This window comes from Triplophysa dalaica, chromosome 4, assembly GCF_015846415.1.
Source record: "Triplophysa dalaica isolate WHDGS20190420 chromosome 4, ASM1584641v1, whole genome shotgun sequence".
Classification (NCBI taxonomy): Eukaryota; Metazoa; Chordata; class Actinopteri; order Cypriniformes; family Nemacheilidae; genus Triplophysa; species Triplophysa dalaica.
In genome coordinates, this window is record NC_079545.1 from 15,606,812 (window position 1) to 15,627,213 (window position 20,402).

General features: G+C 38.1%; 1 protein-coding gene across 2 annotated transcripts in view; it reads right to left on the minus strand.

Annotated features, from left to right (window-relative positions):
• Positions 1-18,904, minus strand: part of LOC130419366 (RIMS-binding protein 2) — a 63,981-nt gene extending 45,077 nt beyond the window's left edge. Inside the window, exons 1-3 of one of the 2 annotated variants that reach the window (XM_056746041.1) lie at positions 18,740-18,904; positions 17,680-17,724; positions 16,303-17,438 (exon numbers count right to left, since the gene is read on the minus strand). In XM_056746041.1, the coding sequence (XP_056602019.1) occupies positions 16,303-17,289 (987 nt within the window). In that variant the 5' untranslated portion in view covers positions 17,290-17,438; positions 17,680-17,724; positions 18,740-18,904. Of the gene's footprint in view, positions 1-11,368; positions 12,348-16,302; positions 17,439-17,679; positions 17,725-18,739 lie in introns of those variants that run through there. The other variant, XM_056746042.1, reaches the window with a different exon arrangement.
• Positions 18,905-20,402: the final 1,498 nt, after the last annotated feature.

Genomic DNA, 20,402 nt, shown 5'->3' on the forward strand with positions numbered 1-20,402 from the left:
ACTGACATAGATTTTGTTTAATGAGAGGTTCAGTTGGCCAATCAACAAGTTATCCTGGATTTTTTCAGTCCTCCAGAAGCTCTTCAAACCAAATTCAAATCCATATTATGATAATGACGTATGACACCATCAAACCATATAAATCAAACGGCCGGGCACAGCAGATGATAATTTAGTTATTACTGCAGTCCCTGGATCATAATCACAAGCAAATATAAAGCAAATACCACAGACACTTCTTAAATAATGACTAATTTAAACTGACACACACGGCTCAGTGGTCTTTGCGTTCTCTTGAAAGAGCATATACCCATTGTTCACTGTGTGCTTTTACATAAATGCTCAGAGATATGCCAACGACAAACTCACCAATAAATAATCACCAATTCACAATAAGCAGAACTGAAGCTGTGGTCAAGACATGAGAAGCCTGACGGCTGTTACAAACCAAACATAGTCAATTTCTATCTTTCATGATCTGTCTAAACCCTTCTCACACACATATACTGACCCCAGACCTCCAGCTGATTTACACGCACACAAGCCCCTAATCTTGTCATGGGTTTCAGAGAACACCTGACATCACCCACACTGAGAGGTTAATGTCACCGTCACAGCTGGACATACAGATGAATTACAGTGACTCATGCACACGCACTCATATATTTGTGACTGTATTTGTAAGAGTGGTAACAGTAGCGTGGCAGGCGACACATGAAAAGTGTGAGGTGTAAGCACACTTTAAACTTTAAATATATGCACATAGTTTAAAGACAAAGGTCATTAAACCAACAGCATTTCAAACAGCTCTGATATTTAACTGCAACCCCACAACCTTTTTTGCCCTTCATCTCTTTTGAGGGATTTCTGACATTTCCTAACCTAAATAATGAAGTAATGATACAGTAACGGATGCGAGACATTATTCACAGCTGCGGCTCTTAACAGATGAACCTCCATCGGAGTATCGCAGCACTGATGCAGGTCTTCATCTCCTATTCTAATGAACTTCTCACTTCACTTAATAATAACACATTTATGTATAAAATAAACCGAATGCATGTTGAATCCCGAATGTCATTAAAACACAGCCAGGAAGAAACGGGATTTGGTTTACTCCACATCATGCCAAAGACTGCTTCCCAAATATACTTTATGCCTTGCTGTTTTATCAAAACCATCATAACAAAAACCAAGACATATATTTTAAAGATTCTTTAAACTTTTGGAAGAAATTAAAATTATTAAATATATTTCATTTCACTGTTGTAACAAAAACCTGGGTAACCAAAGTATTTTGCTAGAACCGGCAAGCGATATACTATAAGGAATTCACAAGGACAAGTTCGGTCCATTAATCTAATAAAGACGACCCCTGCTGAACCAAAATAAAGCAGATCACACAAATAGTTCCATTAAATGTATCAGTTCTCAGCAGTTTTGACGCCAACGGAGCTGTCAATCACACATACCAGACTCCATCATCACTGTCAACAAAGAGACTGCCAACAACAACATCATCATCCTTCAAACGCTGTCAGACCCACGGCAGATTTACTTACGTTTATAATGATGAATATTTTTGCTTCAACCCCTCTGAAAGCGTTCAAGGACCAAATGACTGCAACTCAATCGTCTCATAAAAAGTGAGTTGGTTTTACCATGGTTTGTAAATACTGTGATTGCTTTTGCTGGAGGTAGGAACAGAATTCAGCTCAGTCCGAAGAAGACTGTTCAATTTCATTACTTCATTACAGAATGTATGAAACAACAAACTGTACAATACAAACATCTTTATTAGACAAATCAAGTCTTAACTCTAACCTGTGAAAATAACAAAGAGGCAGAGCTCATTGACCATCTGTGTCTGGTCTTATTGTGCAATTCCTTTGAGAATACGATTATTGCCCATTACCTGGGTGTATATGTGTGTGCACATGTTTATGTGTGTGTGGGAGAGAAATATCGCCAAGTGTCAAAACAGGATCCTTAGTCCTCAGTACAGATCTGCTCAGTACAGGCGGTCAGCACAGATGTGAACAATCTTTACAGAATACTGATGCATGATGGGAGTCCCAGCAGCACCGTCTGAATTAATGTGGGGTTAAATGAGCCTCTAATGGACCAAAACAGAGAGAGACAGATAAAGACAAAGGTACTCACAGCCAATGGAATTAATTTAAAGGGGTGCTGTAACGATGTGTCATGCATTCTGACTTCTTTACAATGTTAAACGTGCTGTCTTCTCTTGCTTAACATGGTCAACTTGTTAAAAAAACGATTCCCTTATTGGACAATTCACCCGGAAAAGCACGCAGCACGCCCAAGCAGTAGCATGGAGAGCAGGAGTAGGAGCATGATCAGACGTCACTTTCACTTGTATGCAGGAGAGAGAGAGAGAGCATATGTTCGCGTTCGCAGGTGTTTGTTTGTTTGTTAACTGCATTTGGGTGATCAATGTTATATAAATGGTGGATATAATGCTAGGGTTTGGAGATCGTTTGAAACTGATATATGGAGCCGTCCCAGTGCTTAAAGATGCCGGACATGAACCACATGCTGTGAGTGAAACTGATGTCTGTGTGGTTTGTTGACAATGTGCTTTAGTTCAGCCTACCCCTCCCCCCCCACACGGAAGTAATCGTACAGTTGTATCTATCTTTTATAATCTGATCAAACTAAATACTCTTCGAAGATACAAAGTATGCAATACTACTCTATAGGTACTCAAGATTAATATGAGATTGGCAGAAACCCATGTGTTAGGGCCGCTTTAACAACATTTGGACATGAAACGCTGGCAAAATCCCAGCAAAGACTCTTCACGATTGTTTAAGAAACAGATAAACGAAATCACATAAAATATAGGCCTAAATATTAGAAATCTAGGCTCAGCAATGAAATAAAATGGGAGAATAAAATGATCAAAGGGGTCATATGACATGGCTAAAGCAAATAATTTCGTTTGTTTTAGATGTAATGCAATGCGTATACACGATTTAAGGTTCAAAAACGCTGTATTTTCCACATGCATGTTTGTATCTCCTCTTTGTCACGACTCTCTGAAATGCCCAGACTTTTTTACAAATCTCATCGCTCTGAAAAGCGATGTGTGCTTCGATTGGCCAGATAACCAGTGCATAGTGATTGGTCGAATACTGCAAGCGTGTGATGGAAATGTGACGCCTCTAACCATAACATCAGGTTCCAAAGCAATTATACTGACCGCTGCGCCAACCTTACTTGCTTATACATTTGGGCGGTCTTAGTCAAATCAAACCACTAACTGATGTAGATTTGTAAGGGGGAGGGGCTACAAGAGGCATTCTGGGCAGGTCTGGGTGAGCATTCTCTTTTAGATAGAATGCATCTCTTGTTTCGACACTTTAACTTTGGCCATCTAACGTGTGTCTAATACATGCATGGCCAACTTATAACAAACCAAAGACACAGAAAAACACGTATTTGCGCCATATGACCCCTTTAACTTAAAATAAATAAAACTAAATAAACTCAATTAAAAGTACAATTTAAAAAATAAATAATTGAAAATAATATAAATAAATAATTAAATATAATAAATACATATAATGACAAAAGTAAATAACAAAATTAACTTGAAAAACAAAAAAACAAAAAACAAAGCTAATATGTTATCAGGCTGATGTGTATGTTGCCATATTGCCAAGTAAGCTTATTTGGATTACTTTAATGTTAACCCCAAGATAATGATGGTATATTTAACAGAAGATTTACGTTTTGACATCTGGAATGACATATGAGTGAGTATATGATGAGAGAATTTAGATTAAACTATCCCTTTAAGGAGGCTCCAACACTTCTGTATATTTATATCAGAAACGAATACAGTACAAGAAAGGTAAATCTAGACATTATATGAAATAAAAAGAATCAATCTGCATAACCAGATGTTTCGACCGACATAAATGGGGGGTTCGTCTTAATAACTTAACAAACGAGGAGAATATTCGAGCATTTAATCTTACCCAACGGACAGCACGAACGCAAACCTCTGATTAATAATCACCGCCTGCACAGGCACAGTGCCAACCAGCAGACAGAAGGCAACAACATATTACCCATGAGTCTACGGTGAGATGATAGCAGTGGCGTTTTTTTCCCATCTGCTTATTACTAACACATATTCCCACTACAGCCATAATAGACAAGAAGTTTCATCAACTTACACCCAATAATGATCTTTTATGAGTCACGGGTGGGCAGAAGTATCCACACGTTGATGCTACATTACGACCCGAGTGTGTATTCTGTCTCACAATGCGATATAAAATTCCACTCATGCATTACACAAGACGCATAACCAATGAGACAGTGTCACTCCAGGATAGTCACAGACACAACATATTCTTCAACAAATGGTGCTATTGTCACCAAACTGGCTTTCCCATTTCAATCCCCCCCCACTCTTGTGCGTGTGTGCCCTCTTGTCTAGTAAGGATATTGGTGGCTCATATGAGGTCAAAGATCAAGAACAAAGCAAATGAGAATGACAAAACCAAGAGGTTAGGTGATCCGTCATGACACACCTTCTCATCGACCCTCATCACAACACATGCCCCTACACACTCATAACACATTAGTCACCCCTTCATATGAGAAAAAAAGCTAAAATCTTAAATATTAACATTTGAAAAGGACTTAAAAATAAATTTACTCATCCTCATGTCATTACAAATATGTATGACTTTCTTTCTTCTGCAAAACACAAAAGAAGATCTTTTAAAAAAAGGTTGGTCACCAAAACTAAATTGACCCTCTTTACTTCCATTGTATGGGCACAAAACACATTTCTCAAAATATCGTTTTATGTTCTGCAGAAGTAGATCAAACAGGTCTTTAAAATAAATCAGGATGATTAAAGGACGATAGAACGTTTTACTTTAGGATGAAACACCCCTTTGCATATTTTAATATAACAAGGAACACCCACACATTATGTCCGTAGACAAAACTACAAGTTCTTCTGATTCAAATGATCATAAATTCAGCTTCACAATATTCTAAATAAACTAGACACAGACACCCCATAAAAAACTATTGTGTGAATGCAATTTAAAACACCGTTTCCTTGTTGACTACTGTACAAAAGCACAACTGCTCAAAGAGTTCATCTTCTTTGAAGAACAATTGCCAACCTGATTTGCCCTACAATCTGATCTGAACATCAGCTAAAGGTGTTTTGCATGGTGAGATATGGTTTCTCTTCTTGACATCATCAGTCTTTGTGGTGAAGGTCCTCAGGTCTCAAGTAATCCCTCGTGAACCATTCAAACAAAAATACAGATGGACACACCCATTAAATACATCAACAGTGACTGACGGCCTGATGGGAAAATAAGCTTCACAAAGAAAACGATCTGCATTCAGAAGCTGTGCCCATGACCCGCACAAGACTTCAAAGAGAGTTCACGTTCAGAGATGTTTTGGCATCTCACAGCTGTAAGAACCACAAATGTTAGTAGTTCATATAAATAACAGCATGGACAACATATATCAATCATTCAGAAAGACTGACAAAAGCATTTATCTGCAGTGTGGATGTTTCCAGAAACACACGTTGAACACAATTTCTTATCGCTGTGATGTTCAAAGTGTTTCACACGATCCAGTGTGTTGCCCTACAAAAAAGATTATTTTTAACATTTCAGCTGCCTGGATTCACTGCACGGTAAACAAACGACAGGGAAGAGTGAGAGAGACAAAAAGAGTGAGAGAGAGACAGAGATCATTGAGGGATATATACAGCACAGCGAGGCATCTTTAATATGCATACGCTGCATTCTGAGGTGCCGTGTAAATAAATAAATAATGCTACAAGCTCTTTGATCTCTCTTGAAAAGAATTAAGCTGTGTGAATTTTTCATAAATGAGAAGAGCTTAAATAGCGTATAATGAGTTTGTGTGTGTATCAGAGCTGCCCCCACAGTTAGGGTATCACCGACTACTACACCCCTCACTGACACTGGATAGATTACTTTCAATCTCTCTCGCATGATTTCCTTTAGTCTGTTAGATTATGTTTTGATCACAATAACTGATCACAATAACTTCTTCTCAGTCACTCAAAAAGTAAAAAACTGCATCAAACTGAAGTTGGTTTGTTTTGATTTAAGCCATTATAAAAAAATACAGCTAACTAACACAATAAAAACATCATAACGTAACTCAAAAATCATGTTTTTTTATTGTGTGTTCCAAGTTAAATCAATCAAAATGCATTTGGGTTGTTTTGATTAACTAATAATAACAAAAAAATAGTTATCTGTGTTTTGCAATAAACTCTTTCAATATTGAAATATTAAGAAAAAGTCAAAATTGAGGTTTATTTAGGATACTTAAAAATGTCTTATTTATTTATTGCATTTTGACATTATTTTCATGACAAAATTACATTGACATTTAGTTATTTAGCCGAAGCTTTTATACAAACGGACAAAACAAACCAGTTCATTTTAACTTACTTTATAACACCCTTACAGATTCTCATTACTATAACTTAAAAAAATCCTTATTACTACAATGTAATACTGTATTCAATAAAAATAAAGAATTGTGGTTCTCAGAGTCAAAAATAAAGTACTTAATTAAAACATAAAATAGAATAAAGTTTGGAAAATTTGGAAGGATCCTAATACCGGTAGTTCTTAGTTATCCTTAAATCTGGCTTCCTTTCCCCACACAACACAACTTCCTATTGCCTTTATTTCTTTCAAATATGAGGTAAACTATGAGCCAGACATTTCCCATGAGATTCACTCTGACTCATCAGAATTCTCTTTGTTGTGCTCTGTGGGCTTTTAAAGCATTCGGGGAAACGTTTGGAGTCCTAATCAAAGTTATGGAAATTTTCCTTCAAAACTCATCCAATGCGTTCCCAAACGGGGAGAGGATGCAGTCGACTGGTCTGACAGTTCACTTCCCAAAATGTAAAAGCCCTTTTTATGCGGGATGGAGGGGGGCAATGTTTTTGGGGTTGTCTGATGACTGAGCATGTGTGTGTGTGGAAGTGAGAGAAGCGGTAAAACCTGCTGAGCTTTGATGACTTACAGCCAGGCTGCGTATCTGTAACAGCATGAAGCACGACTGACCGGGCAGTGGAACAACAGAGAATAAAAATACCACACAGAGTCACACACACACCTGGATGAAAGCAGAGTTTTGAAGCATCGCTCCACTTGTCTTGCGAGTGTCATGCAGAGAAATGTGGGTCACTGCAGTTTCTCAGAGCGCTGCAGTAAACCAGTCGCATCAGATACATGAAAAACATCAAAACAACAAACAGGAGAACATCTTTATAATATCAACTAATACTAAGTACCTCCTGGGAATCTGTGTACTATCCATCCTGAATTAAGGTGACCACATTCAGCCTGTCTATATATAGCCGTGGAAAGAATTTAGAGAGCATTTCAAGTTTTTCTGATTTAAAAATGTACTATTTTACTAGTTTTCATTTTTGTTTCATTCTGCAAACTACTTACAATCTTTTTTTTACAAAATTTCAATTTAAAATATTCTGTTATATCTGAATATATCCGCTGAAAATAAAAACTGGAGAAACAGGTCAAAATAACAGAAAAGATGCTCTGTATTTTTTCAGACCTCAAATACTGTAAAGAAAACCAGTTCATATTCACTTTTAAAGAACAGTAATATTTGTACATGTATTAAGGAAATGTCAATTTTTATCCTAATATGTCCTTTAACACAATTCAAAACCAACACAGTCAAACATATCATTGATTCAGTCCTGATCCGAATCCATCAAATCTGAAGAACATGACAGCTGCCGAGTGAATATACAGATAATGGTGAAGGAAAGCAGGGGATGCTTGCTTTAAACTGCTATAAAATCGTTTGTGGCAAAAAAAAGAAAGAGAATTTAAAAAAACAACAACTGCGTTTTTGGGAAAGTTGAAATCAATCTACTCCAAGAGCTCCAGGAGATTCCCAGCGTGAAATGAAAATCCAGATCAATACACACACACAGACACACACGCGCACACAGCTCCCATAGGTGTATTTCAGTTCAGGACTTTAGTAATCAGATAACAACGATCGCTCGTGATGTCAAAGACTTCCTTCTGTTCTGACCTTAGTAATCTTTCGTAACAGCTAAAAAATATATAGCTCATTTAGTTTTAGCTCTGTTGAAATTGTTTTAAGCATACAACAGGGGTGATTTTCACACTATTGTAGAAACACTAACATAACTGACAATGGCTGTTCTGGATCGAGACTACGGGTTACAGTCATGTACTGAAACGTCCCTTCGTATGGCCCCAAGCACACTCCTGCAGTAAATATAAAGATTTCCAAATGCTAGATTTCAATCAAAAATGCTGGTTAATACCACACTTCAAGATTTAAAGTGCTAAAGATTCTTGTGATTCTAGCTGCTAAAGCTTGTTTCTGGCCATCTTACAAGGAAAGACAAAGACATCGTAGAAGGACTCCTTTAAAGACTTCATGTTTATGAGGGACAAAATATTATAGTCATGAGGTGAAGAGGAGAAAGAAAGAGAGCGGTCTATTTACGCATGGCCTGAGGCGTTACATCAAAACTGGTCAAATACACTTCAAAGCTTTTTCAAATCTAACAGAACCACGTTTCACTATAAATTAAAGACGTAGCCACACACAAATAATGCTGTTTACAAGAATTTTTGAAAAAGAAGCAAGACATGGCCACATATCTCTGCTCTGTTTCCACACTATGATAAACCTGAATCTAGTGGGAAAAGGCATCTTTAGTCATGTGACCTACAGACAGACGACACAGCTCATACAGCTCAATAATGCAAAAGCTCATTATTACACTTGCTAATGCTTATAAGAATTCACACACACCCCACGCTGTGTCTCGTGCCCCTGCAGAGCTCACAGCTCGAGAGAACAATCCCTAATTCATCATTTTAAGACCCCGTCCGGACCCTGAAACACTGCTAAAGATCTTCTGGCAGAAAGAGCGATCGAGAGAGAGAGAGAGAGAGAGAGAGAAAGAAAGAAAGAAAGACGCAGAACCAAGTACTTAAATCTGTTCCTAATCCATCATAAGGCTTCAAAACACTCAAAACACAAACATACAAGACATATGGATGGAGAGGATTTGTTTCTTGTCTTTGTGGAGATGAGCAACCCAAGATTTCCTGAAGAAAACACAATTATCTAAGTCAAGTGATTAAAAAAGAGAATAAAGACAGAAAAACACGGTATCAGCTCACGCTGCTGTGTTCCGAGCTGCTATAAGAACAGACATCAATGATGTTCAGAAAGGACCATATACTCCACAACCACTCTTACACAGAACCCCCATCAATGAGAACAACAGAAGGTGTAACACCAGAATATAAGTGCTGGCATGTCCTTTGGATGATTTGGACGTCCTCTAAAAATGCATTTAAATATCAGACAGTGTCTGAACTCTGGCTGACCCGGCAGGGCTGCGTTTTTGATTTGAAAGGGAAGTCATGAGCAAGGGGTCAGCCGATATAAGGACGCCACACGCCTGCCATGAATTCCATCATGCATGAGCCAAAATCCATCTTTCTATTCATCCATCCCTATTTCCAGAATCCCATGGGAGCATTTCTCAAAAAGCCCCCTATCCGCCCTCTCTTACCATCGCAATTCTTCATGTCCAAATATCCCCCTTCATCCCTCAATCCTGGTTTTTGGCCCTGTAGCTAGACTTCATACTCTGATTCCCTTAGAATTATGAATATTAAAATTACACTCAAAATCTGAATACACTCACCCACATTTCGTTACAAATCTAACAAAATGAGAATTTCCTACAACCTACACAAATTAACATCAATGATGCCAAACGCTTTGTGTTCTCATAAACCAGGGATGTCACAATATACCAGTATCGGTATTAACCGCGATATCAAAACAAAAATGTCTTGTTATTTATATATATATGAAAATATCTTAAGTAATTACACACCAGATTAAATATTTTCTTTAAAGTGATACTTCACCCAAAAATGGAAATTCTGTCATCATTTACTCAACTTCGAGTTGTTCCAAATCTGTTTAAATTTCTTTGTTCTGATGAACACAGAGTAAGATATTTGGAAGAATGCTTATATCTTGAAAGATCTTGCCCCCATTGAGTCCTTAAGTAGGAAAATATACTTAATAATTATTTTGTTATGTTATGTTGAACTCAAAAGATGATATTTTGAAGAATTTTGGACAGCAAACAGTTCTGGGGCACTTTTGACCACCATTATATATTTTCCTACATGGGAGTCTACTGGGGGCAAAATCTAACTGGTTATAAGCACTCTTACAAAAATCTTTCTCTGTGTTCAGCAAAACAAAGAAAATGATACAGATTTGGAATAACTTGAAGGTGAAGTATCACTTTAGGAACCACAATGTTTACAAACTCTCTTTCTACTCCTTACACACAAATTTTAAGTGCGATATGTTGGCAAAAAATAAGAAAATACAAAACAAATAAGGTTGAATTTAACTGACAACATATTTTTTTTACTTCTTAACAAATATACATATGATAATATCGTTAATGGGAATTCTTTAGGGAACGATAACCATGAAGTGATAAAAATCTGATATCGTCACAGTCCTAGTCCAAACTAGTCAAGATTTTCAGTGAATAGATTTTCAAATCCACATACTGATCCAATCTTACCTAGAATTTTAATCAGTGCTTCATATTACACACAAGATTTACCAAAATTTAGGTACTGAAAATCTACAGACAAACTCAGTAATGTTCTCTAGAATACCTGGAGAAAAATGTGTGCATTCAACAGTGCACCGACATCTTTGCCAATGGATGATCAGCACCACATCCACGTTTTACATGAGCCAATTACCTGAGCCATACAGTAAATCTGATGAAACAGGAAATGATGTCATTACAACAGGGATGCATTATCCACCCATCGCTCACACCTTCATCGTGATCAGGTCTTTAACAGAAACAAGTGAATCCGCAGCAGTTATTGATTCTCAATGAGGCCCCACGGAATGAATCCCGCACTGTCCTACATTTAATCTGCAGCGGGGAATGTGGGTTGAGGTCACTCACTTCGTCTGAATTTAGCCGCTGTCATATTATAATCTAAACAAAACTTTACAGCCTCTCATGTTGTACATCTCTGTGACCCACAAAAAGATATTTAGAGAAAAGTCTCAGTGGTTTTGTGTCAACACAATAAAAGTCAATGGGGGTTAGTGTTGGTTGGTTACCAACATTCTTCAAAATATCTTCTTTTGTGTTCCACAGGAGACAGAAAGTCATACACGTTTGGAATGAATGAGGGTTAACACGACAGAAATACTGTACCTTTCCAAAGCCTCTTGCTTCGCATCCATTAAGACCCTCGTACAGAGAATGATGACGTTTTCCCAGCAAGGTGGCCGGCACCGTCATGCTATTTCCATTCATCGAAGAAGATCCTAGGTTTGTCACACTTAGAGTTTCTGGTCTCTCCGATGGATTTTCTCTGTCCGGATGCCCAGGCCCAGCTGGAGATCCGGGATCACCATTACTCATCTCTGTGTCCGGTGTAGGGGAACCATTCTGTGTGGGCTCGGGGTGATCTGGCCTAGTGCACAGGTCATGCATAACACAAGTTCAAGTATATATTCCCGACTAAGGAAGCAGGACTGACATTAGGGTAAAAATAAGTTCACTTAGCCGTGTAAAAATCTTCCTCGCCACACAAATAGATCAGAAAGCCACAAAACAGAGATTCATCTGTGCAAGTAAAAAAGCAAAGACGCAATACGAAACGGCAGCACAGCTGTTGCCAATTCTTAAAGACACAGTCCAGAAATAAGACGTCCACATTACCTCAAGTCTCAATAAAAAAACATCCTCCAAATGTAGCATTTCACAAAAGACAGAAACATTGCTGTCTATGTCTTATAAAACATCATCTCCAAAACTAAACGAAAATCTGGCATGGTACAGTCCGAGACACAGAGAGGTTGACAGATGATGTTCTGATGATATTCAGTCACATCAAGACATGTATCCCACCCCATGTGATGCAGTAACGTCTCCTCAACCTTCCGCTGCTGCCGTTACAGAAGAGTCAGCAGCCAGACATCCATGTGACACAGCCATGAACAGACAAGAGTTTAAAGCCAAGACATTGACGTCTTATTCTAAAACAGGTCTCTTTAATTTCTCTCTATAGACCGGATTTGCGCTCGGCTCATTGCACCAGTCTTCCATCCTTATCACCTCCTCTGCTCGATCGTGAAGGAATACGACAGCAAATGATCCCACGCTGCATCAGCGGTCACGCTGGCTCTGGAACGTGTGTTTGGTGTGATAACAACATAAAGATGAGGAGAAGGAGAGCGAGAAAGAGTGTTTGTGATGAGAGGAGGGGGCTGGGTCCTCCTATCACATTCACGCAGGCTCTGGGAAAGAGCCAATCCCGGCTGCAGATCAGGACGGTTGCCATAGAGATGACGCTGGAATGATGTCTCTCTATTGATCATCAAGCGAGGCAGCGCCACGCAACGGAAAGCGACCGTATGAAAGCCATGCGCGCTTTCTGTGATATAAGCATGAAAAGACAAAGCAGGAGATGATGCCTGCGATCTGGAATGTGGAATTGAAGACACATAAACAGCACAACCTGCCATACAGGGCTTCTCCAATACCAAATTCAATTCACATGTTTTGATGCAACCAAAATGACACTAAAATGGACCCCGTTTAAAATCTTAACAGACGTTCCTGCACGATTCATTAATGCACATTGTTTTACAAAAAAAGGGCAAAAGAATTATGAAAAAAGATGTGTTACCATAGAGACACGTGAGGATGCTTTGGAGGATAAACTTGACCTTCAGTCTACACATCCTGAACAAAAGTGTGTGCTTGAGTTTCAGGAGGGCTTTTGTCTTTATTCTGTCACCCAAAAGCCCTTCAAATTAAGATCGAATGAAAAAACATCACCCATCTGCTTCCTTACTGTTTCGCTCTCCAAAAAAATATCACAATATGGAAGTTGAATGGCTTGGGAATACATGTTGACTAAATATCACCCACTGAAACTGACAAACTCTCGGTGGTTTTCAAATAAAATTATCTTGTAATTCTGCCCATCTCTGTGGGGCTGAACTGGCAAACTCTCTCATGGAAAAAAGGCGTCTCTAATTGCCTTTCCACTGAGCAAACACACACAGATAGAGTGTAACCCTCCCGTTGAGAATAACTTGAAGTCAATGAACACCCCCCTTGCGTGTGTGTGTGTGAGACAGCTGTCTTAGGTAAAACACAAGGTCCATTAACATCTCATTAGACGGCAGGTCTTCATACAAAGAGACACAATTTCACGGGACGGTTGCCACACTGCTGGCTGCTTCATTACTTATGACCAGTTTGTATTCAGTGGGGTTTAATGCACTGATGTCTGCTCAAATGCTTTATTCAATAATACAATATGAGGGAAATTATTATTAGTGTTGCACCAGAGGGCTGCTGTACAGTCACCTGAAGTACAGACATGCATAAGATTTTTCTGTTTTTTCTAATAAGTAAGGTAGGAACATTAAAACATTAACTCAGACTAAACAGTATGTTCATATTTATTTATGTGTTTTCATATAAAAGTTGGTATATTGTGATGTATTGTTAGAAGATAAAATTGCATCTATCGTGATAGAAGATTTAGATTTTATCGCCGACCCAACATAATTGAGATCATGTTCACTGTTTTCATGCCAACGCAGCAGCGTCCAACATTAACATCTGCTTGACTAGACACTGCGAAAGCAAAACCCTCATCTGAAAAACATGGCAATAGTAACTTCTCAACAATTTATAAAAGGAAACAGTTCTAAAAGTACAGGTTAAAGGTAATTTTGTCATATAAACAACAGCACACAGATGAGATATCTTATTTTTTTCTACACTTTACCAAGTGCTGCTGTTTTTGTGTGTCAGACACAAAACGAACACGCACTCAAAACTTATAACACACAAACTCAAAAACACTCAAAACACAAACAATAACCCCTACACGCACAAATATACAGATCTTATTCTATTTGCACTTCAAATAGTCACACAACACTCATAACACACACGCGCATGCGTACACACACACTTGACAGAATGGTACTATAACAATATTTACATGTTTAACATTAACGCATTTGTACAGCCTGTAAAATGAAACATCATGTGAACTAAAAAGCATTTGATAAAAGAGCAGAAAGAGTTTCTTGTTCTTTCCACTGGTCTTTTATCCCAGAGCTGTGGAGAATTCATTTGATGTTTTGAGCACCACACAAACGTCCATGACTTCACAAAAGCCAGCAATCCATTTATGGGTCTGTTAGAAAGATTCAATCAGAGGAAGAAGCCAAAACCAGAGACATATTCAAAACCAGAAATTGTATCCAAACTACAGTGAATATTTTTACAGAAACTGTAAAAACACCAGCAAAAAACCCACAACAGAATGATAAACATTCTACAAAGGCCAAAACTTTATTAGTTATTTATTAAAAAAAATATTTTTGGTCGAACTCCTTTCAAACACAAACTGAAACCTGCACAACATTCACAAAATTCTCAAAATTGATTCTTGCACTACCGCGCTGCACAACCAGACAGACGATTTATCATCTCTAGCCACAGAAAGCACAAAACCACATGAATGATCCATCTGATCTTTGTCGTGTAAAGACATGTGACAGCGACTGATGTTTGATCTGATCTCAAACTAATATTAATAATGCAGAATGTAACCCCAAAGAATAAGGATGGAGGGGGTGACCCAGTTATGCGACACACAGAACCCCCACTCCTCATCAATAACACACACACACACAGTACTACACTTCACAAAACGATACATTTAGAAGTGCACACTTTAATGATAAAATCAAGAGCTGCCATCAGAGACATTAGTGAGTGAGATGATCTAATCTCATCTAATGTGATCCAACTGTGCCGTTTCTTCTGCAGTCGCTCTGATAGATTTGTGTTCCATTAAACGTCTACATTAACCTCCAACTCATTTAAACAGTCCATCATTCAATCTCTCTCACAAACCATGCATTAATAAACTGGCAGGTTTGGTTAATTCTCCTAAATTCAACTTCATGCAAAAGCTGTGTTATATATATTTTCGAACCTTATTCAACATTTCTGACATCATTGTTTATGCAGATATCCGAGACACACACTCCTTAAGCATTAGAGCCATTGAAATTCACTTCCAGGACAAAAAGATCATAGGAAAATATGGCCAATGACATCATTACACTTCCTTTCCATGCGCAGCTCAGAATCCAACATCCATGTGTGCAAAGCCATATAGGTCTTGCTTAAACAACAAATAAAAGCCTGCAAAAAGGATTTTTATTTTCATTTCAAACATGTATGACTTATATTCATGTGCAGAGGACAAAAGAAGATATTTTGAACCACTAAGACATTTTTCAGAGTATATTTTTTGTTCCACAGAAGAAAGAGTCACATACATTTTTCATTTCAATGTCATGAGTAAATAATTTATGACAATTTTTGGTGAACTATCCCTAAATATTAACCTAAGTATCACAACATCTAAACGCTCACAAATGGAATATTTCTATGCTACATCAACACATCTAAATATGATGTCTTTCCCTTTATGAAGCACAAACTGTTTTATAAAAACAGTTTTGAATTTCATGGTTTAATGTGTCTTTTATTGCTGTGGCAGTACACAGAAATTGTGGGGGTTCTTTTTTGTGGCATATGTGAATTATTCATAAGCTCCATGGACCACACTGTCAGCACAAAGAGACCAGAAACGAGGAGGCCTGTGTTTCTGCCTCATTCCCTCTGTATCTCATATCTGAACTCCTTAGCAAACGATTTTCAAACTTTTTGTCAGCTGAACCCCTTTGACTTAAAATCATTTAATTAAAGAACGCCCCGAGAAAGTAAATCTTTTTATAATTCTAAAGATCATTTGCATGTTTATCTTCAAAAACATTTATTTATTTTAATTTAAAAAAAAATTGTATATGCACTGGTACCTTACAAACCCCTTGTAACTCCCTCGTGAACCACCAGGGGTTCGCGAACCTCAGTTTGGGAAACCGTGCATTAGCAGAAAAAAAACTCCTTTTACATTTTCTGGGTGGATCTCAAACAGGCAAAATTTGTCATCGCAATGAACTGGGTTGACATGATCAAACATTTGTGTATTTTTCCACCTAAGCCAAGTCTGGTCAAATGCTACAAAATAAAAGTCTTACCATATCCATATTTTCCTCTGAACATCTGGACGGCGAGCTCCTCTGCTTCTCCGACAGGCTGGGAGTCTGAAGGTCCTTTTCTTCATCCGATGAACATAGCTGAGGTTTATCTCCTGAAACATCTGCTTTACATGATTCCTCTTCTGGTGCAGAGGAACTGAGAGGAGGCGTTTCAGAGTCCTTCTTCAAAAGCTGAGGAGAAGCACTCGGAGGAGTCTGGGACAGGGAGCCAGAACGAAACAGACCTAGCTTTCCTTTGCCTGAAGATTCTTGTTGACTTTGGACGCTGCTAAGCAGGTGCACGCAGCTCTTTGACCTCGGCCTGGTTCGGTTTATAACACACCCTGTTTGGTCGTCATTATCCTCCGAAACAGGGCGAACATGGGCTTCGAGCAGGTGGCACAGAAAGAAGCTCTTCTCTAAGTCCACTTCTTGCTGGAGTCGTTGAAGCATAGCAACCTGCCTTCCATCTGCCTGTGCAAACAGTATCTTCAACAATTCCTCGAGTTTACGGTACGTTGCCACATTACCTTTACATCCAAACTCCCTGGCGGACACCTTTGAACTACAGATCCCAGTAATTTCATTAGCCAGTTGATGCTGGAGCTCTTGGGTCCGTTTCTGCCTCTCTTGACCCCGCCAGCGCAACAGGTGCCGGACCTCCACTGCTCGCTCGCGGCCCAACCTTTCCTGCTGCCGCAACAACTCGAGCGCTTTCTGCTGCTCAAGACGGTACGTCAGCTCCCTCAGCGCTCGTTCTCGCTCCTGCCGAGCCTCCTCGCGCTGCTTGCGCAGCTCCAGAGAGAAGCGCCGGTAGGACTGCTGGTTACGACTGTGCTCCACGCTTAACGCGGCTCGGAGGCGCTCCACATCACGCAACAGATCGGGACCCGAACCGGGTCGGGACCTGCAGCAGGTGTGTTTGGTCAGACCCTTCTTGGAGAAGAGAACATTAGCGTTATTATTGTTATCACAGATTTTGTCCATGATGGTGTTAATGGAAGGTGTGACGGAGATGTGAACTCATGGATGACAGGAAACATGCAGCTGGAATGAGCACGAGCAGAGATGCATGCAGGACGCATGTAATGTTACACAGCACACAGCATGCACAGAGAGATCCAACAACATGCCAACTGCAAACACATGAAAATCATCATCCAAACTCTGAAAGAAAGATCATTCACTTATTTAAAGATTTAAATGAAGTGAAAACGAATACATATTCTATATTATGAAAACATATAAAAACATGCAAAACTTCACAGCGGGGTTCAGAAAATACTTCCACTGCTTAAACCAAAAGTAGCTGCTTATTTTTATCCTCGCTCAGAAGAATGTTTCAAGATCTTGACACGAATGTACACTAGTTCTCACCTGTTCTCACTCCTCAAATGTTTAACGTCGCCATTCTGCAGGAACCTGCAATGAATAAAAATCTGTGTTCAATACAAAATGTCATTGCAGAATACTTTCTAAAGAGAGATTATTAGTGCACCAAATTTAAAATTAAAATGTTCAGCTAGTAGACAGTACAGTCTAAATATAAAGCCAAGCAATAATAATAATACGGTATAATTATTGTGCAATAATATATAAAGTAACAGTATATTAAAAAACAGTGACAGTTTGGCAAGGTTGTCTTGATTGAACTATAATGTATACAATATATTAGAAAATATATTGTAGGCTAAAACTTGCACACATATAGAAGCATCAGTAATAAATGATACAGTTTTGTGCAGTATAGAGTGAAGTAAAGTTTTGTATCTTCATAACGGTTTTATTCTCTCTACCTTGCTGAAAGACAATTCAACTTTTATTTACCATACCAAGTGTTATTATAAACGATCAGCTTTTTCACTTTAATACAAAATGTCTTTATGCGGTGTCTTTTAGTTTTTTTATATAGGATAAGATTTAATGTTTTTTTATTGATTCCCATCCACCAGATAACATCCCACTAATAGAACCAAACACATTACCAGTATAGAGGTCCACAGAAAGCAACATAGTTTCCATTAAAATCAATAGAATTCCCATTATAAACATTAAATCCATTAGAATTTGCATTTTATCCATTTAAACAGCGTAAACACTACATTAGAATGAATGTGTGAAGCAGACTTTAAACACATTTTGTTTGGATATAGGAAAAATGAAATGAAGTAAAAAATATATACACAAATCTATTAATAAACAGGTTAAGTGTCAAGCACGGGACACAATGAGTTAAAGCAACAAGTGTAGATTAAAGAGCCGCCGCGTGCACCCGTTACATTGATACACAAACACACTGACACAATGTATCAAACATCCACGATCATATCATATCAACGTTACACGATAAGGGAAGCTTTATCTCCTCAATGCGTTAGAAAATGTGCACACGCAGACTCTTATGGGAGACGAAATAACGCGATATAAACACGCTTACCTTCCTCCTTACGACCATTTAAAGATGAGCTTATTCCTTTTGTTTATGTGACTGCTGGATGAATATACGAGGTGATTACTAATCGAGAAACCGATCGACGTGATATTTCTCTTGTCTCAATTGTGAAAACGCACAGTTAAGCCTGAGCTTCAAAACACCAGTTGATTCAGCCCTCTACACTCAATGTCCGGCTGCTACAGTAAAGCGTGTGTGTGTGTGTGTGTGTGTGTTTGCGCGCGCGCACGTGTGGGGGGCTATTGCGACCACTTGTGGACATTGTGTGATACTGCGTCGTGTTAAATTCCTAAATTTTTAATCAGAGGTAATGTGATTTTAGTCATAAGCAGTTTTGACACGTTCCCCCAGAACCATAGTAGGCTACTACACATAAAAACACAAGACAAAATATTGATCTATACATGTCATGATTTATGTTTCATGTATTATTAAATACAAACTAAGATTTTGAACTAAAACAAGAAGTAAAATTATACGCAGTAGACAACAAATGAGACAAGTAAAGGAGATTAAATAATTTATCATTTCAATTTTCATTGAAAAGGGAAAAAAATAGGGTACAGTTCATTGTGCACATATTGATCTTTTGTGACAACATGCCCCAAAGGCCAAAAGAGCATACTGTTATCATGTCAGTAAAATTAAAAAAAACAAGAGATTAAAATTAAGAAATACAGAACTTTATTAATACATAAACAAACCAAGAGTGCTAAGATACAGTCAAATACTGTGATAAAAACATTTAAAATAAAAAACAAAATACATGTGACAATTTGCTCTAACATTTGTCTTGAGAACGCAGATCAAGCTTTTTATTAAAATCTAGCTTTATTATATAGTTTACTAGAATAAGATCTAATTTGTTCACTTTTTCTGCTCAACATCTCTTAAAAAATAATGATGATCAATAATTTTTAAGAGGAAACAAAATGGAGAAAAACAACTTGGGTTCAGAACAATGTGAAGAGATAATGGAAGAGGAAAGAGAAAGCGTAGGAGGAGGAGACAGTAAACAAATCAAATGATACTGATAGACAAATCTGAAGAGAGCAATACAGATAAAGAAGAGAAAGGCACCAGACAAAGGCTCCAGAGACCACAAAAAAGAGGAGGAAATAGAGAGGAAGAACAAGAAGCAGACATGAAGTTGTGGGGGGTGAATCAAATCTGGGAATATCTGGGAATGAAGCCAACAGAGAATGTGAAAAAAGAGAATAGGAGTAAATTATGATACTGTTTATTGTTCATTACAGGAATTTCAAACCTTTTGATAAATAAACAATTCCACAATGATTTCAATCACTTATCATTACCGGAAAAATATTTGATCATTTACAGACAATTCACTCACAAAAACTATCCCATATATTAAACACAAAAACACTTGGACTCTTTACATTTCCAACATAGCAGGTTACTTTGTTCAGTGTATACCTTGTGTTTATTTGTCTTAATTAAACCTCCTGCAAAGCCAGAAGACACACATGATTCTTGCTTTGCCACTTACCAACTGTATCAACACGGTAGCAATTCACAAAAGTTTACACAGTTCAACCGTTCTGTTCGGTGATACCACAGCAGAGATCCTGTAGCTTCAGGCCAATGATTCCATAACAACTATATGCTTATTGATTGCAGGACATCT